This window comes from Vespa mandarinia, chromosome 12 (genome assembly GCF_050613455.1).
Source record: "Vespa mandarinia isolate Hongniang chromosome 12, ASM5061345v1, whole genome shotgun sequence".
In the NCBI taxonomy this organism is placed as follows: Eukaryota; Metazoa; Arthropoda; class Insecta; order Hymenoptera; family Vespidae; genus Vespa; species Vespa mandarinia.
In genome coordinates, this window is record NC_140821.1 from 5253625 (window position 1) to 5277500 (window position 23876).

At 30.5% G+C, this 23876-nt stretch overlaps 1 protein-coding gene across 2 annotated transcripts in view; it reads right to left on the bottom strand.

Annotated features, from left to right (window-relative positions):
* Positions 1 to 186: 186 nt before the first annotated feature.
* The window catches only part of Rpb8 (DNA-directed RNA polymerases I, II, and III subunit Rpb8), a 71052-nt gene continuing 47362 nt past the window's right edge, over positions 187 to 23876 (bottom strand). For both annotated transcript variants that reach the window (XM_035884383.2, XM_085660643.1), the window contains exon 5: positions 187 to 417. In XM_035884383.2, the coding sequence (XP_035740276.1) occupies positions 300 to 417 (118 nt within the window). In that variant the 3' untranslated portion in view covers positions 187 to 299. The remainder of the gene's footprint in view (positions 418 to 23876) is intronic.

Consider the following 23876-nt stretch of genomic DNA (forward strand, 5'->3'; position numbering starts at 1 on the left):
AAAAATAAAAATTAAATTCATGCTAAATTATTATATCTGTAATAGTCGAACATGAAGTTTTATCGATGAAGTTTTATCGATCAATAAAAAAAGCAGATCTTATCAATGTAAGATCCTACGATCTTACATGCGAAAATATCTTAAAAATGCAAAACAAAAAAAAATGGAATAAAAACAACGAGTAAATAACAATCTTTGACGTATATTTTATTTCAGTCAATAAAAAATTGTAAAATCTTTTCAAAGAATGAGAAGATAAAAATCTTCGTCTGTAAGTTTGATCTATTTGTAAAGATAACTTAAAATGCAAGTTTCTTCATGAGCAGGTACATATGTTGATCTATCTCGAAACCATGTAAGTTATTTGCGTCACCCTGCAGCCTCATTAATAATCCACCGAAAGATACGTAGGCAGATCTGAAAAAGAAAGAAAACGAAAATCAGATGCGTCTTCCAAAATTCAAAGCTTTCCAAAAAAATATTGAATATGATACCGTTAACATTTAATATTTAAGATACATTTATTTTTCTAATGAATTCCTCTCTGCTGTGTGTGTGTGTGCGTGTGTGTGTGTGTGTGTGTAATATATATATATATATAATGTTTGTATATATATATAATGTTATAAAATATTGAATATAATTTTTTAATATCATCAACATTTAATATTTAAGATATATTCCTCTTTCTTTAACATGTTTAAAATAATATTATAAAATATTAAATACTATGAATTTTTTATTCAATTAACATTTATTATTGAAAATATACTCATATTTCTAATTACTCTTTCTAACATATTTATATTATTGTTAAATATAATATTACTAACATTATAATAATAATAATAATAATAATAATAATAATAATAATAATAATAATTATTATTATTATTATTATAATTATAATAATTATTATTATTATTATTATTATCACGAATACAAAGTTAAAAATTCTTTTTAGTAAAATTGTTCCTAATATTATTACTAGATACTTTAAATCGGACATGTTCTTTAAATTTGCATGATCGGATTATCCTTCTTAATTCTTGTTTTTCTATGAAAAAACATTAATTTTTATCATGGTTAATGAGCTTTCTCCATTCGGCGCCAATTTGCGAACGTCATAATTGCAGTGCCGATAGCGGTCGTGATCATAATTTCATCCACACAACCAGCTAACCACACTGCCAACATGCCGATCACAATGAAATGAAAATTGTCCTCCAATTTCGAAGTGAAATTTATCTTTCTCATCGAAATTTTCTTCTCATGTACGTTGCTCATCTTTCCTCTCTGTCGTTATCTGTAACAAACTATTCGAACAAGTTCCTACGTTATTTTATTTGTTAGTAGAATATTTATAATATCGTCACTTTATTTTTCACTCGTTCTCTATATGCGCGCATATACGTTTTTTTATGTACATATATATACATGCATGTATGTATAATTAAATATAATCCGTGTATATATATATATATATGTATATATATATAGACATTATATAATATTTATTTAATTTTGACGTTTATAAATACAAACTATGAATATATGTATATAATTATATAGTCAGTATTTCTTCCTTCGCCATATTTTTTGTCCACAAGAAAAAAAGAAAGATAAAGAAGAAGACGAGGAATGCAAACTCATCGTAAAACGCGGATGAAAAAGACAAAGAAATACAACAATAATAAGATAACTGATGGAATAACAAGAAAATATCTGAGAGGGGTATCACGAAAATTATTTTACCCCGCAATTAACCTCAATTCGTACGTCAAGAAGGTTAAGTAACAACGGTTACCGTTCGTTCGACTGCGGCCACATAATTGTACGAACGTAACGATCGAAACGATTCGTAACGATTACACAATTCTGACACACGATTATATATGTATATATATGTACATGTGTATGTGTTGTATGTAAATATGTTTATTTATATATATATATATGAACATATATATATACAATATATATATATATGTGTGTGTGTGTGTGTGTATGTACATGTGTACGTATCGAAGGAAGAGATTCTATATTTACAAGTACATACATATGTATCTTTCGACGTTCTCTCTTTCTTTTTCTCTTCTACCTGGAACGAGATCAAACAAAAACGGGGAAAGGGGGGGTTAAACGAAGAAGAAGTAGTAGAAGGCAGGTTAGGTTAGCCAAATATTCGGATGCATCGAATTTTGCAACGCCTCTTTACGTGTGTAGACCTTAACCTTAAAACTATTACACTCTCGGCTAGGCTAAGACGAACTATTCCGTTTCTAATTAAGCAACGAGTCACGCATTTGGCACGGTTTTAAAGTCGTAAAGAAATTTTCACAAATCGAAATAGAAGTGTTAATTTTATGCGATGATTTTCGTTTGACATTTGCAACGATTACTTTTAATATAACGAGTTTGTTATTATGAAAGTGACTGAAGTTGTGTTATTATTATTTCTTTTCCAAGTGTTTTCTTATTATTATTATTATTATTATTATTATTATTATTATTATTGTTATTATTATTATTATTATTATTATTATTATTATTATTTTTATTATTATTATTATTATTATTATTATCATTATTTAAATCGATGTAATACGAAGTGATAAATATTATTTTTACAGATTTTTGACTTATACCACTTTCATAATTACTGGCACATAAATATATAAAATTATATATTATTAATTGTTATTTATATTATATACATAGTTATTAATTTATATATATTTATCATTATATTACTAATATATATTAATTAATAATAATTATTTAAATATATATATAATACAAATATATAATGCATATATAAACTATAGTAAATATATATATATAAATCGATGGGTAATTAATCTATTGACATTCAAAGAAATTTAACAATCTTATAAAAAAAGAAATTACTATGTTAAGTATGATGATTATAACAGAGAAAAGAATAAAAGGCTTCAATGATGGCGTTACTATATTCTTCGCTTAACGATCTTCGATATAATCATAAAACAGAACTCTATCCATTAAAAATTATGTCCGCACCATTTCCTCTTCAATAACGAGAAATATCGTCCTTATATGCCCTTCTTTTATAGAATTATATACAATTATATTCGTGTGATAACGTATGTGTGTGTATATATATGTAATATATATAATATGTCGTATGTATATATATATATATATATATATATATGTATGTATGTATGTATATCGGTGTATGATCGATAATACAAATACTAGATATTAAAATGAACGATATGGAGTAACAATAAAAATATTAATTCTATAACCACTCTCTGATAATCTAAACATGATCTAAATTAAAGGATCATTCAAAATGAGTTGATACTTGATAACAAGATAAAAGAAAAAGAAAATATACATGCACATGTAATCCTTTTTTCTTTAATTTCTTCCACGATCTTCATTTCCAAATGTAATATTTTTTGTTAAAAAATGAAATCTCTTTTTTCATTTCGCATACAACTTATAATAACGTCGATAAAAAAAAAAGATAAACAAATATATAATAAAAAATTTCCATTAAAAACGAAAGAAAAAATATTATATATATATATCCTTTCACAATCTTTATTTCCAAATATAATTCTTTGAAAAAATAGAATTTCTTTTTGTTTTGTATACAATTCATAAAAATATCAATAAAAGAAAAAAAAATGAAAAAAAATTTAATCGTTTAATCGCGAAATTTATTCACAAAATAATAAACGAAAATATGACGAAAGATTTGCATTAGAAATACATATATATATATATATATACATATATATGAGAGGGAGTTTTTCCTATCAAACGACCTTGCTCTTTTGAGAAATTTCTGGCAACACGAGGCCATCCATCTGTTAGCCGTTAAGGGCCAATTATTTTTAACCAAATATTTTCTCGTGGAATTCTCTGCCACATTTCTCTCAGTCGATAGAATTCTCAGTCGCCCATTTTGCCGATGCTGCGTTGTCGTCATTTTTTCTTTTTTTTTTTTTGACCACCTTTTATTATTATATTATAAAATAGACATTTCTTTTTTATCAATCGAAAAATCGATCCCTACCGAGAAAATTGGAATTGAAATTCGATATTTGAAGTTCGATACTATTCTTATCATAGAATATTACTTAAAATTAGAAACAACTAACGAACTAGTGTTCGATAAAATAGAAAGAAAATTGAAAACAATTATAAAAGGATGAAAAGAAAAATATAAAACAGAAGTGATAAGTGCTCGCGATAAATGTAAAGAATAGAACTATTCAATGATCTCTGATTCTTGAAGAAGGAAAAAGTTCGAAAAATTTTTTTAAAGATTTATCCGTCTTATATCTTTTATTATTATTTTTAGATCAAAGATATTGGAGAATTTATTGTAATACTTTTTATATTCTATTTTTCATTCCAATTAAAAAGTATACTTATAATCATCCAAAAGTCATGAACAAAATCTTAAAAATGTTTTTAATAAAATTTGATAAATCAATTACTGTCGATTGAACATTAAACTTGTTGATTGAAGTCAAATTATATTCACAAAATTATAATATTTAAGGGAATCTCTTTAATATATATATTTTTAATTTGAAATAATAAAGATAATAGATATTTCGTTAATACTTGCAATGTTTTGGTGATAAGAGACGACGAGACATGAAATGAATTGTGATCAGTGAGTGGTATGATTTTTATTATTCGAATACAATAATTTTGATGTTTGAATTTCGATTGTTATTCTTATCGTTAAATCAAAAATAATGATGACAAATAACGTAAGAGATATGAAAAAATGATTTTCAGAAACGGTTGTAATTTATTATAATATATATATATTTTTTTTTTCTTTTTAATCAAATATTTTTTATAGAAAATCGATTTTCAATTACAACAAATTATTATTGAAACAATTTTGCAAAAGATAGTCGGAATAAACAATAAACGTAAGTTTTTCTAAGCATATTAGTTTTTTTTTCTTTAATGTCATTATGACAAACGAATTTTTTACGTAATGTAAGAACCGAAACGTGAAATAGAATGAATAGATAACGCAATGAAAATTATAGATAGAAAGATATTTTTGGGTTTAATCTTAAAAACTCGATGACTCGAAATTATCGAATTAAAATATATGCAACGAGATTCATAGAGTACCTAATTATTATATTATAAATACTATGTATATATATATATATATATACACCGTATTTAATATATATATATATATATAGTTACAATTATATAACAAAATTATTTACAATTATAAAAATATATACTTTTAGGTATATATCAATATATCATCGACGTAAATATCTAATTATTACAAATATTAAATATAAAGAGAAAAAAAATTGGAAAACTTTTTAAGTTAAAATACAATGATTATATTTAATAAATTAATTTTAAATGTTAATTATTTAACATTTGCATAGATAAATTGAAATCTTACGTCTTACGATGATGATCGTTTCGTTATTTCTTTTTCTTTTTTTACGTTAGAAAATTTAGACTTGCGACAATATAAAATGATTTTTTTTTCTTTATCTTAATAACGCAACAAATTTTATCAAATTTTTTTTTATGGATTAAGTCACAGATAATATCGTTAAAATCGATAAGAACAACGACGATGATGACGATGATGACGACGACGACGAGGACGACGATGATGACGATGACGATGACGATGACAACACAGACGACGAAGAAAAAGAAGATATAGACAGTATTGGGACGCCCATTATTGGCCGGTGATAATTGCTGAAGGGTTGAGTCTTCATTGGGATGAAGCGTACGAGGTCAAAGACTCGAATCAAGATGTACACGCAGTCTCTGCCCTCGTTGTTCATCACGTTCACGTACCGGACTTCATTAAAATCGTCGATTCTCAATTCTTCATTATCATTGTTCGTTGCCTTCATTTTTCTCTTGTTTTTTTTCTCTCCTTCAGATCCATATCCTTTCTCACAATATTCTTTTTTTGTTTTTTTTTGTTTTACAATAAGTATTAATTTTAATTAAAGTAATTTAAAGTTATTCCAATAATTCGCTCACATTTCTTGTCTTTCTTACGTTTTCCTTTTGTGTTATATAATATAATACATTAAAAATTATATTATTTCGTCGATAATCAGATCGTATAAATTCAATGTTTTTATGTCATTTTTTTGGAAAAAGATAAATAAAAAAAGAACATTCATCAATTTATGCTTTTTTTTTTTTTTTTAATTTGATGAAAATGAAAATAAATGTGAAGTAATTGATAATGATCAAATGTGTGTGTGTGTGTGTGTGTGTATATATATATATATATATATATCTGTTTAAATATAAATAAAATGATAAATTTGGTATCTACATGCAATCAAGCTATAATTTGATCGACGATTATTTCGATAAAATTATCACATTCAATACAATCAAAGCTATCGTAAATTATATCTACGATAATGAGAATGGTAAACATGCAAAAGAAAGTGCATTTAATTAATGGATCGATAAACTTTCACAACGCTACACGAATCACAAATTTTATATTACAAAGTAATAATATTTCCAACCGAATTGTGTAAAAATATCATATAATAAAATCAACATTTATTGTTCGTTCAACATCGTTAAATTATTCAATTCAAATGATTCAAATTTTAAGGGCCAAGCGAAAAATTGACTATTGAGAGAGTGTTATCACGTTTATAATTTCCGTGGGTAAATTTAAATGAAATAATAATAAAATTGTGTTTACACGATATGTGCGTAAACCGTAAGATTTTCAATTGTGCGAAAACCATAAGATTTCAAAATTGAAAATTTATTAATTTGACTAATAATTTCTTTTTCTTTTTTTTTTTCTTTCTTGTTCCTTTTTTTTGTGTAATTATCACTCTTTTTTTAACGTAGACATGGAAAGAAAGAAAAAAAGAAAAAACAAATACAAGAAAAAAAAGAAAGCAAAAAATAGTGGAATCTTTCTCTTTCTTCATCCGTCTCTCTCTCTCCCTCTCTCTCTCTCTCTCTCTCTCTTCGTTTTTTTCTTCCGCACATTTAAAGTGTCGAAAGGAGCAGCATCGACGTCGAGGACCATCAATGGTGGCGGCGACAGGAGAGATGTCGTACCAGATAGTGCATTTACAGTATTCAGGGCCCGTGTAAACGCGCATCTGGCACGAGCCCCAACTGCCCTGTTAATCTCTTATTCGCTCGCTTCCGTTTGTTTGTGCTCTTTTCTTTACTTCTCTTTCTCGCTCTCTCTCTCTCTCTCTCTCTCTCTCTCTCTCTCTCTCTTTCGCTCTCCTTTCTCTCTTTTTTTATAATCTAGTTTTCTCTGACCATCTCGTTATTCCAAACTTTTTGATCCTTCTTTTTATTTGCCATTTAATTTCTCACCTGTTACTTTAATCTTTACTCTCTCCTTTCTACTAACCCTTTTCCCAACATCCCTTACTTTCCTTCCTCCCGCCCTTCCTTCCTTCTTGCTATTTCAAATCTTTTTCAAACTTTTTTTCCTTCGTAATTTCGTTTGAGGTCTGATTTCGATTTGAGGAATTAAAATGAATTGGTTTATTATTTTTTTTTTTTTGTAAAGATTCGTTCTATTTAATAATATCACGGTATAAAGATAATAGTATAACTATTAATGATAATAGTATAACTATTATAACTAATTAATTATATAAATGTTTGAAAAAAACAAAAAAAAAAAAAAATAAATAAAAAGAGGAGTGAATTGGACGATACTTTCGTATTGATTTGTCTGTCTGCCATTTAATAAAAATATCACAGAAGTACAGACGTCTAAATAATTTATTTAATTCTACATACTCTACGACTTAAATTCGATTATATGTTTTTGCCTACGGATTTGTCTGTTTTAATGATCCTGTCAGAAGGATAAATTTTAATAATATTGTTGATTAGACAAGTATTTCTTGTGTTCATCCAACGTAAAATAAATTATTATTTCCTTTTTTGTTGTTTCACAACAAATTTTTACAGACAATAAAAATATCGATTTATTATATTTTTTACGTGTACAGTCGATTTAAACGATATATATATATATATATATATATATATATATATATATATATATATAGCAGTTCATTCTTTTGTTTGTTGTTTTTGTAAAAATTTCAAGAGCGCCTAGAAAATTACTATAGAAAAATAATAGGCGTTTCGTTCGTTCATTTATACCAGTTAAAATTTTCATCCCGTTAGTAGTCAAAGCGTACACAATCCAGCTCACACTACTAAAAAGCCCGTAAACACGGTGAAATCGCGTGACAAATTCCAATTGTTTCGACGAATAGGTACGCCATCAACGAGTGAGTAATTACTTTTCGCGATACGACGTTCACTATACGTGTTCGAGATGTTTGAAAGCTCGTAAACGAAGCATCAACGGACTTTGAAATATTCTTCGAATGTGTTCCTGGCACATTGTTTTATCACTTCAACGATGCTTTTGTTTTTTTCTCTCTTTCTCTCTTTCTCTTTCTCTCTCTCTCTCTCTCTCTCTCTCTCTCTCTCTCTCTCTCTCTCTCTTTATTTCAAGTGCACGTGCACTCCGTCGATTATTCATAATTACCATATAAATTTATCGGAACTCTTGAACATTTTTTGCTTTTTCTGTCATTATCTATTTTTAAGAATTTCAACTATTGGAAGATGTATATAATTAGAAGATATGATTATAAGAAATTAAAGTACATCATTTTATCTTTATCGTTATTTTTATCCAAGATTTAATTTAAGAAAAGAAAAAGAGAAAAATGTATTTTATTTCTGTCCGTCTATGCGTTCGTGTGTACGTATAAGTTTTTTCAAACATTATTTCTTGTTTTTTTTTTCTTCACGAAACAAAATTCTCGAAAATATGCAATATATAATTTGAAAAAGAAATATTTATGTATCTTTATTTCCATATTCTTACTTTCAAATTTTGTTTTCACGTAGAAGAACAGAATTGGTATAATTCTCGAGGAATTATAATTCAAAAAAATAAATAAATAAACAAAAAAAGAAATAAATAAACAAATAATTTATTTCGATGTATTCTCTTTCTCTCTTTTTTATTGTTTTATCACAAATTTTATTTTCTCTTCGTTGAATTAATAAAAAGCCGAACACGATATGTATACCTTCTGGTTACGCGGTAAGCACACGTAGCGAAAACTCAGGGAAGAAGATTTTTATACCGAAATGGTGTCAGCTGATGCTATTTTCCTCTCGACAAAGCGCGCAACGAGAAGACGACGTTCTAATAATAATCCCAACTAAACTCTCCCTGGTACCTGGACGACATATTCGCGTTGGCTTTTCTCTCTCTCTTTCTCTCTCTTTCTCTTTCTCTCTCTCTCTCTCTCTCTCTCTCTTTCTCTCTCTCTCTCTCTTTCTGAACCCTTAGACCCACATCCCTTTCTAATCGTAACAGAAAATATTGATGAGAGAAGAAAGAAAGAAAAAAAGAAAAGAAAAACAGAAAAACGCCTTTAGTTTGATCAAACGTCCTTGTGCAGGAAATATATTTTTGATACGTCATTGAATCGATAAAAAAATGGTCATTAGGAGAATATATAACACGCCTAAAGCAATCATCTAACAACTCATTAACAAAATGGACGAATAACCGTAATTAATCTTATCGGACGATATGCGAATGAATTTTAATTATCTAAAAGTTTTTCGAAGATAATAAAGTCAATAAGTTAATTAAAACTTTCTATCCGACTATTTCCTTCCTTAATTACGTTTACGTTTAATATTCGTCGTTTATTGAAATTCTTATTGATCGAATAATCGTCCCTCCCTCTCTCTCTCTCTCTTTCTCTCTCTCTTTCTTTTTCTCTCGATCTTACACACGGAACGAAGGAAAATTCGATTTTGTTGAATTTATAATCCTATCGACAGTTTCACACCGCGGTCTAGTTCGCGATACGTATACTCGAACTGACGTAAATGCAGTTCTCTCAAATCGGTTGCATAAACACAAATAAGAGAGGGCACCTTTTGCAAAGAGAACTTCTCGGAGCTCTCTTAATAAGCTGGATGCCGACCAAAGTGAACATACTACGTCTATGAAATATATGTTTGTCTTTAACGTACACGTATGTATCTTTATCTTGTCGAGACCCCACCTTGAAGAAGACAAACGTATTCTCTTATCATAACATATACCATAAAAAATGTATATTATATTTCATATAACAAATGTGTATTCCTATCTCTGTTTTAATCAACGTCATCTTATACGTCCAACGAAAAAAGAGAGAGAGAGAGAGAGAGAAAAGATAGATTCATTATCTTAAAAATTTCCAATAGAATATTTCATTATATTCCTATTCGATTTGAAAAAAAAAAAGAAAAAAGAAAAGAAAGAAAAGAAAGAAAAGAAAAATAGCTGTTATTCATGGAGTTTGAGTTCACTATTCCACGGTGTAACTCGGTTACACAATCGTGTTCACGACCTTGGACCATACATCATCGTCAACTACACATTCGCACGCACGCACGCATCCACGCACATATATAACACGTACATATATGAAATCACATAGACACAATCTACGATATTCTAATGAGATAAGCTAATACTGTAATAAAACTAATGGTCGTGGGTACTTTACAATCGCTATTTTATATCGTCCGAGAAAAGAACGATCAATGACGACGACGACGACGACGACGACGACGACGACGACGACGACGACGACGACGACGACGACGACGACAACGACGATAATAATGACGATGACGATGAAGGAGAGGAAGAGGAAGAAAAAAAAGAAAAGAGGCGCTTTTACATTCCATACGTCGCAATCTAATTGTTACACTCGTTGGTGACGTTGTTATACAATTGCGACCTTCAGAGGGAGAGGCTACGAGAATGATATGTTAAAATAAAACGTTTAGAAACTCAAGGAAAAATAATGTGAATATCGAATATGAAGGTGATCGACTCTCTCTTTCCCTCTCTTTCCCTTCCTCTCTCTTTCTCTCTCTCTCTCTCTTGCTCTCTCTCTTTCTCTCTCTTTCTATGTAAATTACATCGTCGAAATTTACGTAACAAAGAAGTGCATCCGGCGTGACCGGCACGATTGAACTATGTATTCCGATTATTTTATTTTTCTGTCGATTACGCGTCTCGATTCTTTCGATTCTTCAACACTTTCGATTCTTCAAATTCAATCGAAACGAGTTAAATATAGTTCTCTTTAAAATTATAATAATAAAGTACTTAAATTAAATAAAAAAAAAAAAAAAAAAAAAAGGAAGATAAAAAAAGAAAATGACAATTATTACGACATCGTCGGTAATTTGCAAGAAAAGAATATTTTATATATATATATATATATATATATATTAGGCGAAGAAAGGATCACGATCGAACGTGTTTAACGGGATATAAAAACGGTAATAAAAAAAAATTGCGTGTATTTGAAAAGAAAAAAATAAAAAAAGAAAAGAAAAGAAAATATATCGCTTAGTAAATAATACGAAAGAAAAAAGACAAAAAAAAAAAAGAAAAAAAAAAGAAAATAAATAAATAAATACGTAATCGTGCTTGCATTTTATTTCAACTTTGAAAATTTTAATGAGAAAAATATATCGAAGAAAATACGATAAATTTTCGATAGCCGAGAGCGAAATCGATTCCGTATTCAAGAGGTCAATTTCGAGTTTCAAATAACGCGCATTTATGCGGATGTTCGTCGAATGCGATTGAACAAGAATCGAACTCAGACAACATACAGAGAAAGAAAAATAAATATCACGAATACGAACACATAAACATACACGTGCACACAAACACAGACACACACAGACACGAACGCACACACAAATCTTCAAATGATAAAATCGTTTCGTTCTTGTATATACGACGAAAGAAGAGTATGGGAGGCGTGAACGATTCGAAAATATGAATCCAATACGATCATGATCGATGGATGATCATGATCAATCGAAGAATAATAATGATTATTACGTCATTTTTTATGTAATAAAAATTCTAGAAAATATTCTCTCTCATTTATGTAAAATCTTGACTTAGCTTAAACATTTATATATATATAAAAACATACATATACGCGCACACATACACACACGCACACGCACACACAAAAATACTATATCTTTCGTAATTTCTCCATAAAACGTAATATTGCTTCTCTCTTTCTTTCTCTTTCTCTTCCGTTTTTCATTTTAATCCCGAACGTAAGTGGCCTCTAATATTATCAAGATTCAAAGAAATTTCACAAGGTAACATAATTTCTCGATGCATACTTGAGAGATACACGCAAATATTATAACTGAGATCCTTCATATAATTTTGCATTAATGTTTAAATACACTTATACTCTTATCTACAATGAGAGAGAGAGAGAGAAAGAGAGAGAGAGAGAGAGAGAGAGAGAGAGAGAGAGAGAGAGAGAGAGAGAGAGAGAGAGAGGGAGAGAGAGAGAGAGAGAGAAAAAGAGAGAGAAAATAAGAGAAAAATGTTAAGAGAAGAAATCGTACCACAGTTACATCGTCGTAAAAATAAAATCGTAATAAAAGCATTCTTATCTTATCCTCGATCGACTTCTAAATCGTGACGTCCGTATTTTAACCTTCGTTCTAAATTTGATTTGTATAGGTCGCGATACTGAATTGAATGAAGAAATTGAAATCAATGAAATGCGGTATAAATTTAGATAACAATCAAAAAAAAAAAAAAGGAAGAAAAAAAGAAAGAAAACAAAGTAAAAGAAAGATAACAAATAATTGAATGACAAATAAATAACAAATAATTGAAACAATTATTCTCCAAAATAATTCCCTTTATCCATATCATAATTTACGTTATTATATATATCTATATAAAGCAGCATGCTATTATATTACTCGTACATCCATACACATTCGATTGATAATCGCGTTATAACGATTAATTATAATAAATAATAATAGAAAAAAACAATTTATATTTTCAATTGAAAATTACACGGATATGAAAGAAATTTGGGCGATCCTAATGCAACACAACAGAACAATAACAATAACAACAACACATCATCGATAAGAAACGATGATTCGCGTCGCATGATCGCATACATGCACGATAAATTCTAAGAAGAAAAAAGATATTTTCCTTTGACTCTTTTATCAACACAGAGATACGTGTGTTTTTCATTCACCACCACTATACTACTACCAATATAATTATTATTATTATTATTATTATTATTATTATTATTATTATTATTATTACTACTATTTCTACTGCATCGATAATACGATACTGTTTACTAATATATTTGTTTTATTCGATTAGACGAGAAATAATTCCGCGGATGCACGTAACGGGCGACGACTAGTCAACGACTAAAGACCATATCGTCGAATCGGCTAGACTCTATCTAGGCTAGAGGAAAAGTTAGAGGCGACAACAGGATTCTAGAGAGAGAGAGAGAGAGAGAGAGAGAGAGAGAGAGAGAAAGAGAGAGAACTACTACGTAGTGCACGCTTCGCGGGATTGCACAATAACTATTAACTATTATGTACATCGCGCAACTTAGCCTTTCCGAAAGATAAATTAAAAAGAAGAAGTTCTATATCGATAAAAAAAACCTTTAAAATCCTCCTCCTCCTGCTCCTCTTCTTCTTCTTCTTCTTCATCTACTAGAAAACTACCTCTCTAGATTTATTATCCCTCTTAGCTATCGTTTCCGTGCCAACTGTGACGAGAATGACGACAAGGATGATGATTCGAGTCGCTAAAATCGGGTTCAAGAGAGAAAGAGAGAGAGGAAGAGAGAGGGAGAGAAAGAGAGAGATAAAAGATTACTGCACGCAAGATATATATCTCTTCAAAGCCTCCCCCATCCCCACCACAACCCTTGGCTTTGATCCAAAACACATTCTCTCCTTCTTCATACGTAATTATTTTACCCTGTACCAAAGTACGTCCTTTTGATCATCATTTTTCTCTATTTTCTTAACGATTCACGGACAATCAAGGACGAGAGTAATTAGATTTTATAAACGATTTCGATAAAAACTTCGATATTTATTTATAATCTTTTTTTTTTTTTTAACTTGATTCGAATTTTTATCGATGGACATTTCGTCCATCAACAATTTCACTCTAATCGCTCATAGTTTAATTCATAGAAATTTGATTTGATCCAACGAGAAGAAAATAATAAATTAATTATTATGATTTGTTCATAACAATGTTATACTCATTAATATTAACAATTTCATCTCGACGATAAAAAAAAAGCTCTTTACTTGATAGATGATAAAACCTTTTTTTTTTTTTTATTGATTTAATAACAAATTTTAATAATAGTTATAACATCTTGGGTATCGATTTAATTAGAAACAAATTTTCCAAGTCATCTTCGATTTAATATCATTTTTCTGTTAAATTATGTATTAATAAAATCGCGTTTGAGGTAAATTAAATACTCTGAATAATTTGCAAACTTCATTAAATATCGTATAAAATCTATCCTTAACGAGTTAGATTTATATTCCGTAGTTGATTCCGTAATGTTTAGCATGATTTAGAAATACACGATGAGTTTTTGTCTGTCTATCGGTCTGTCTGTCTGTCTGTCTGTCTATCTGACTGACTTACGTCGAGTGTACCCAAGACAGGCTAATAAAGCTAACATGAAAAGATAAAAAAACAAATTCTTTCGCGTGAAACTGAAGATAATGTTAAAAAAAAATTCAAAATACGGTAAAATCGAAAAGAGAAAAAGCTTTTTTTTTCTCGAATGAAAGAAAAATCGAGCTTTCCTTTTTCGTCTTTCTTTTCATTTTTATTTCTTTTTTTTTGTGCATTTTCTATTCTTTTTTTTTCTTCTTATTTTTTCTTGTTTTTTTTTTTTTTTTCTCGAAGATATTTTGATCATCGCGAACGAACGCACGTGGGAATTGTTTTTAACGCGCGATCATCGTCACCCTTTCTAGACCGAGCAAAGCTAACACACACATACACACATATACACACACGCACACATGTACACGCACACGCACATGGCGGTAACGCTTGTAATTGGACCACTTTGCGGGCTAAACGAGCTTAACGATCGATTCTGCCTTCCGACGTTGATACACATCGCGTGTTCACGATCTTCCGACGAGTGAAATTAATGACATAAAGCTTGTCGACGTTCGAATACGACACGTTTACTCTTTACATTTTTCTATCCCATCTCTTTTAATTTCAAACATTTCGAGAGAGAGAGAGAAAGAGAGAGAGAGAGAGAGAGAGAGAGAGAGAGAGAGAGAGAAGAGAACTCTATATCCCATCATAGTTAAAAATCTGATTAATATTTCAAGCTCAGGAACGTAAAAAAAAAAAAAAAGGACAGAGTTTGACGGAAATCTTAACGATAATCTCTTAATGATAATTTTTCTCTCGATTCGACGAACTCGGTAGGACATTGGAAAGGACACATACACACACACACGCGCGCGCGCACGCACGCACACACACACACTTTTACGAAAGGATCGTCAACGTTATCAGAAATATATCAATCATGAAAAAGCTATGAATAAAAATACGATCTAATGAGAAAGATTGATCGAGATTCGCTATAAAGAAAAAATGAAAGAAAGAAAGAAAAAAAAAAGATAGACAGAAAGAAAGAAATAAAGAAAAAAATAGATAAATGAATGAATGGATGAATAGATGAATAAATAGATCGATAGATAGATAAAGAGAATCGAGAGAAATAATTTCTTTGGTATAACAACTTGATCTATCTAACTAATGATACTAACTAATCGAATGGATTTCAAATCCTCGTAATACACGTTTCGATTCGTTTAAGAAAACACAAAGCGTTGCCTTCTCGGCGACGTCGCGGGACGAACTAGAAGGCGAACGCAACGTAGAGCTTCGATGTTGCGCTTGGCTGGAGTCTCTCTCTCTCTCTCTCTCTCTCTCTCTCTCTCTCTTTCTCTCACTCTTTCACACACATACACATACTCTTTCTTAAAGGGACACTCTTTCTCGATACGAGAAGTAGTTTGCGTTACACAACGCGTTGGCCGAAAATGCTGTGCCAAGTTGCGTGGCTCTGGGCCATCATCGTGGGCACTACTATACATACGAAGTCAAACACGTAACCTCGAATAGTAACAGAGGGTCTCTTTAAAACGCATATATATATATATATATATATATATATATATTAAGTTTTTACATATGTATTATGTACATACATGAACGAAAAAGTAGAAGAAGAAAAAGAAGAAGAAGAAGAAGAAGATGAGAGACGAAGAGAAGAAACCTCATTCTCTTACTCTCCTACAAGCTCGTACGGATCGCCTCGTATTTTCGATCTATGCCAAGGGGGTTACAAGTGTATAGATGCAATGGTGGAAGAGGGGGAGGGAATTATGCTTGCGAAAAATATCCAGGATCATTATTTTGTACTTGATTCTCTTATTAAAAAATATCTATTCTCAGTTATTGTTTATTTATTATTATTCTTTTTATTCTTCTTCTTCTTATTTTTTCTCTATCTTTTCTCCCCTTCTTATTTTATATTTTACAATTTATTTTTCTTTCTTTCTTTCTTTCTTTCTTTCTATTTTTCTGTTCTGTTCTATTCTGTTTTGTTCTGTTTTGTTCTGATTTCTTTATCTTTTTTTTTTCTTTTCTTTTTTTCCTTCTTTTCTTTCCTTTCTTATAAAATAATTGCATTGCACTACGAAATTTGATTGATTAGCTTGAGAGATTAGAAATAATGAAAGATATAAAATAGGGAATTAAAAAGGGTAGGCCGATTACGAGAAATTCCTTGGTGTGTCTATTATCGGATCTGGGCGACTCAGTGGTTTTGCAATATCACGTACCTCTTGTATCTCGAGGATCGTTCGCTAGGGTTGCGTTTTAATGTCCAAGGCTGCAATCTTTTTTCTATTTCTTTTTCTGCTTCTTTTTGGCTAGGTATTACACTTGACTACAGTCACGTGATTCTTTTTTTGGTTCTTTTCTTTTTTTTTTTTTTTTTTTTTTTTATATAAGATCCATCGATTTTATCGTTTGATTTATTAAATCTAATGAAAAGTTTTCCGATACGTTTTATTCACAATACTTTTTTATAACTATTAAACTTTATTTATTTTTAAAAATGACCTAAGCTCTAAGCGGACGAAATTTTTTTGAAAGAAATAATGTTTCAAATTGAGAATGAGATCGGTATGGTCAAATGGAAGTTTGCATTTTTAATTGTTTTCAGTTTAATAAAATAAAAATAAAAAAAGAATAAAAAAGAAAAAAAAATAAAAGAGGAAAACTAGCGTTAAAATATTGGATTGGTCTGAATAAATGTTAGAATTTTTATATTATTTTTCGATATTTTTTACTGTAAATAATAATGAATAATTTTTTTTTTTTTTATGAATTTGCAATTTCTTTTTTCTCAATATTTTTTACTGTAAGCGATATGTACGTCACATGCAAATAAATCTTTCAGTATTTTTCAATTTTTTTTATTACTATGGAGTGAAACAAAAAATATATAAATTGAAAAATATTGAAAATTCCGAGATTAATAAATTCTATAAAGCCAATAAATGAAAATATATGGAAAATTTCAATATCACTTATTGTACAATCCAATAGTTGTTAAAACCACGTTCAACGATGATAATATTGAAAGAACTAGAATTACTTTTTAAAATATCAATTTATCACTGCATTTTCAATAAAAAATTTTCTCTACAAAAGGAAAGATCGTTATGGAATTGTAGTAGAACATGAAACGGTTAAATATAAATGGCCAGTTACCGAACGAACGCGAGAAACGATTGGCATTCTCGCTACGCTTTATCATCGAACGAGAAGATAATACCATAATTTAGTTTGCGTAGAAATTAATTTTGAACGGCGTGTACGTGGTGCTTAACGTTCCTATAATGTATGTATATGTGTGTGTATGTACGTACATACGTATGTGCGTGTATACGTATGATATACGTACATACGTATGTATATGTGCATTGTCATTGATCTACTTCAATGTAACCGATAACCGAGTACAAAAATTGTATTCTTATGATTGATTAATCAACAAAGCGAGAACTCTCTCATGCGCTTATTCTCTTTCAAAGATTTTTTCTGAATTATTCATTGTATATTTTACATTTTACACTTTTTCTTTTTTCTCTTTAAATAAATAAATAAATGCTTTGCATTCTTATTATTTAAATCTTATTATTCAATAGTTAATTACCGAAGATGCTTATTAATTCATAAGAAAGATTGATTTACTTTTACGATTAAAAAATTAATGAAACATTTACTTCTTATTTTTTTGTTTGTTTGTTTGAATTTTAATTCTTATATTAATATATATATATGTATGTATGTATAAGAATAAAATATTTATCAAAATTATTTTTAATAATAAAAACAAATTTCTGAAATATACACGTCCACCGATCGAACATTTATTCGAGATGTTAAAAGAGATTAATATAAACTCTATTTATATCGGGACATTTAAATATAAATAAATATAATTTTTTCGATTAAAATCAGCTCAGATTCGGTTTATTACGTTTATAAATTTCCCATGGACTTTCATTCGTGATTCTTAAGTTTATATAATATATTTAGTTAACGAATCAACCCACTATAAATTTTTTTTCTCCATTGTTATATCGTATTTATATTTTTTTTTATTTCTTTCTTCTTGGTTCTCGACGTCTTACCTAATAATTACTTATGTACACTGTTGGGTACAGAGAAATGATCGATCGATAACTCGAGATCGAAAGACTCGCCACGCCAACGTTAATGTTCTTTAAAGCTTTTTTAATTCCTTACGCCATTATGATAACTTTCATGAACATATATAATGAATGTTAATTATTGAAATGATGGCTCATTGTGACCCTGAATTGATCAAACTTATAATAATGAAAATTTCATTATGCAAAAGCTTTAAAAAAATGTTTATATACATTCGTAAATTAACGAAGCGTAACGCGAAGGCATCGCAAAGAAATTGACCTTTTGTTTCTATTACTTTTCTTCATTTACACGTCAGAATTCTAACTTTTAATTTTGTACGATGGTGATTTGATTCGTGACAATTGACCTTGAAATTCGATCGATTAAATAAATGACCAATACGTTGTACAACGTTTTCGAATATAATCTAATCGATTCGCCGTTAATGCTTGATAAAATTGTGATTTCTTTTTTTTTTTTCTTTAGAAAGAAAAAGAAAATATTAACGTTTTATTACAACGAGGAGTAAGGAAAAAGAAATAAGGAAAAGAGAGAGAGAAAAAAAAAGAAAACGAATTTTCATTGAAGTGTATCTCACACTGAATGTCATTGGTCTAGGAATCACCATCGTACACGATGATTGTAGAACAGCTTTCTTAATCAACCATTCAACCGTTCGTGTTGTATGCCATAAGCAACGTCACCTGCATTCCGAGTGGCTCTTGTCGATATTCAGCGATGTAAAGCGACGTCGATTATCGTTCCGATCAACGTGGGAGGTGGGTGTTTCTATATGGAAGAAGAGTATGGGTTAAGGATTAACTTTACAATGAGAAAAAGAAGAAATCAGAAAGGAGAATGGGAAAGGGGATGGAAAGGTTCGTTAGTGTAATTTGTTAACAATAAAAAAAGAAGGAAAAAGAAAGAAAGTAAAGAGAGGAAAGAAAGATAGAGAAAATAGTGAATGATAAAATTGATAAGAAGAAAAGAAGAAGAAGAAGAAGAAAAAGAAGAAGAAGAAGATCGGAATTGAGTGTCTGGGTTTTCTCGTATCTCTTTGGCCAGGTGGTCCCCGTGGAAACTGTTTGATCGTTTTAAACTTGGCTGCAACACGTCGTCCTCATCTCCACCGTTACCTCTTGTTATAAATATACACAGAAAGAGATAAAGAGATAGAAAAAGGGAGACGAAAGACGTCGGAGAGAGAGGAATATATATATATTACATATATATATATATATATATATATATATATATATATATATATATTTCGCTTAAAGTCCATGTCACACAACAGCGCCAAGGAAGAGTCCACACCAGATAGAGACATAGACCTGGACACGGACACACATTTAAAAAAAGCTCACATAGTGAGAGAAACAGAGATTGAGATAGACAGAGAAAGAGAGAGAGAGAAAGAGAGAGAAAGAGAGAGAAAGAGAGAGAGAGAGAGAGAGAGAGAGAGAGAAACACAGACACAGACACAGAAAGAGAACTGACACACACTCGCGTGACGAAAAAGTTTACTCCCGTGGCCGATATTTCTAGGCGAGGACGACGACGAAGAAGAGACGAGGAACGCGAAGGTGGTAATAGAGCAGCAGTAGCACGGCTATGAAGTAGAAGGAGGAGAAAGAGGAAGAGAAGGAGGTATACTCATTTGGCACGGGAGGAGAGAAGAGGAGAAGAGAGGAGAGAAGAGAAGAGAATGAGGGACGGGATGAGACGGGACGGGATGGGTCGGGACGGGACGGAACGAGACTCGGCTGGCTGCCCTTCCTCTTCGTTACTACTTTTGCGACTGTATGTATCTATGTATGTTATATGTATGTATGTGTGCGCTCGCGCACGCTTATCGTCGACGTAACGCACGCGTAGGACCTTGTCGTTCGCTCCGGAATGGACGGAAATAAGAAACGTATCGAATCGAGAGTGAGTGAGTGAAAGAGAGAGAGAGAGAGAGAGAGGGGGGGGAGGTTGCTCGCACCTGCGCGTCATCGCGTGTCGTTGTCGCCTTCTCGTTTTTCCCGACTAGTGCGGAAGTGTGTGTGTGTGTGTGTATGTGTGTGTGTCTCTCTATTGCACGCGTCTATCTCCCCACTATTTTGTTCGTTTTAGCCTCCCACCCCACTCTAGAGACTATGACTATCACTGTAACTTCCCCTTACCTGCTGTTACCTTCTCCCCTCCATCTTTCTCAACCACTCTCCTCTTCACGCTTTTGACGTAAACCACCAATACTATCGTACTAAAATACGCGGCGGACTCTCTATCCATTTTACATGGAGTTTGAGCCACCCACTACTACTCTATCTACCACCACCATTGGCCGCTGAGTCGATTATCGTCTCGAGAACCCTTCCAGAGAGTATACCATGAGTGGTAGAGGACTTGCATCTGTATGTGTATGTGTGGAGAGAGAGAAAGAGAGAGAGAGAGAAAGAGAGAGAGAGAGAGAGAGAAAGAGAGAGAAAAAGAGAGAGAGAGAGAGCTTACACGCGGCTTGTTCGCATAATGGCCGACCCGAGTGACCACCACCAAACGTTATACTTCGTCAGGATTATGTAACCTAAGAGAGAAAGAGAGAAAAAGATAAAGAGAGGAAACGAGGGGGGTGGGGAGAGAGAAAGAGAGAGATGGATAAAAACAGCAGACAGAAAGAAATATGGACGATGAGGATATGTCTAGCTAGAAATGTTTGTTTGTTGTGTGTGCGTCTATTTGATTGTGTACTTCTGTCTGTTTGTATTCTCTGTATGGAAAGCAGGAAACGAACTACTTTTTTCGCGTCAAAACGATCGTAGATATGCGTTACTTTCTTGTGGCATATTATTTTTGGCAAGAGAGAGAGAAAGAGAAAAAAGGAAAAGAGAAAGAGAGAGAGAGAGAGAGAGAGAGAGAGAGAGAGAGAGAGAGAGAGAGAGAGAGAGAGAGAGAGAGAGATACATATCGTAATAAATAAATAATTCATTTCTGTAACGCCAAGGATCAAAGATAATTGATTTGTTTTTATATATGTTATACATATTTTAGATTAAATCATCGTCTATTGATGAATTATGCATGCACAAATATTATCGTCAATTGATTATCACAAATACATTATTTAATAAAATTCGTTTGAATTGTTTCTTTTTGTTATTAATAACAAATTTGTTATATATATATATTCTTCTTCTTCACAAATGAATTACTATAAAAATAAGATACGATTTAGGCCGACTGACCACTTAAATCATAATTTTCGTACACAGATAAAAAAGAAAAACAAAAAACTTAATTTAACTTGAAAAAAGTTACACGCATGCATACATACATGCGCGCGCGTTTGTGTGTGTATGTGAATATGTTACAGTAGTTATCATAAATATCAAATGACTAGGTTGAATAATAAATTGCATAAAAATTTATACCAAACACGAAAAGAAACATAAATTATTTTAAGTAGAATGATTTTGGCAACTCTCTCCTATATTAACGATTATCTTCTCTCTCTCTCTCTCTCTCTCGCTCTCCTTTCATTTTATTATTCTCAAGTTTTTACTAATTGTCCAAATAAAACATATAATATATTCTTGGAGAATTTATTTTTATCGTATTCTTCTTTTTCATCGAAGGTTATGCGTTCGTGGTTAATCTTTACGATCGGTATTACAAAATGAGATACTCGATAAGACACATTTCGTGGTTAAAGATATCCGAATTTGGCTTGGTGACAACTGTGTCGTGTGCAGTTGGTAGAGAGAGGAAGAAAAAGAGACAAAAAGAAAGAGAAAAAGAGAGAGAGAGAGAGAGAGAGAGAATTATAAAAAAAATATTTATTTAGAAATATGCAAATAACATTTACATTCATTTCATAATTTATCGGCATTCGATTTTGTCGGACTTTAATTATAACTTTTTTAAAATTTCTTTCGTGACATTTTACAAAAATTCCATTACGTATACCTTCTAATAAGCATAAAGTTTAATATAAAAAACTATAATATATAAAGAAGAAAAAGGTTATGAAAGATAGTAAATAAATATATTGATTAAAGTAAAGATTAACATAAGATAATCCTGTATAATTAAATTTTTGTTGGACATTTAATAAAAAATTATATAAACATGAAGCTCATACCAATATAATTATTATAAATAAAATTAATACTTTATAACGAACATTAATCTAATTTTATAATAATATTAATTATTAAGAATCAATATTGTCACGAATAATATTAATGAAATGACTTTAAAAGAAACAAAAGCATGAGCGAGTGTGTCGCTACAAAGCTATATCGGCTTTATAAAGGGTTATTTCATTTTATTACAAAAAAAAAAAGAAGAAAAAAAACCCTATAATATCTAAAAATAATAACTAAGAAAAATATTACGTTTAAAGTAATTAATAAAAACAAAAATTAACCTTGAAAAGACTCGATCACATACAATAGAGTTTCTACTTCTATGGGGAAAGAAACAGAGAAAGAAACATAAAGAACAGAGAGATAGAGAGAGACAGAGAGAGACAGTGAAAGAGAGAGAAAGAAAGAGAGTGAGAGAGAAAGAGAGAAGAATGAGGGTGAGAAGAAGCGCAACACGTGGCCCTCGACGTGGTCTCGTTGATGCTTCTGACGTCGTCGTCGTCGTCGTCGTCGTCGTCGTAGTATAAAAGCATGTATAAAACGTGTAGTCGATTGTACGAACGCCGTCTGCGTGAAAAGGTCTCTTAACTACTGTACACTAGAATCTCAATGTCACGGTTCCTAAAAGCTCGTGTGCGAAAGAACACGAATAAAACATATACATAATAACAATTAATTCCGGTATTACCGAGTAAAATATTTTTTACAAACAATTAAACGTATTGCTCTAACGAAATATAATCAAGGAAAGTTTTATTAAAGCAACGAAAGTAATAATATCAAATGAAATTTCAAAGAGAATGATTAAAATACTTATACATATGTATGTTTACATGAAAAATTTCAAGTTAGAACGAAAATATTGTAAATAGGAATCTAAACACTAAATTCGTTTGCTTCGTTATATTATTCAACTAAATTCTAATCGCTTGTTATCTATACGTTTGTTGTATGGACAGGTGTAAACCTGTAAAAGTGTTTCATTTAATGAA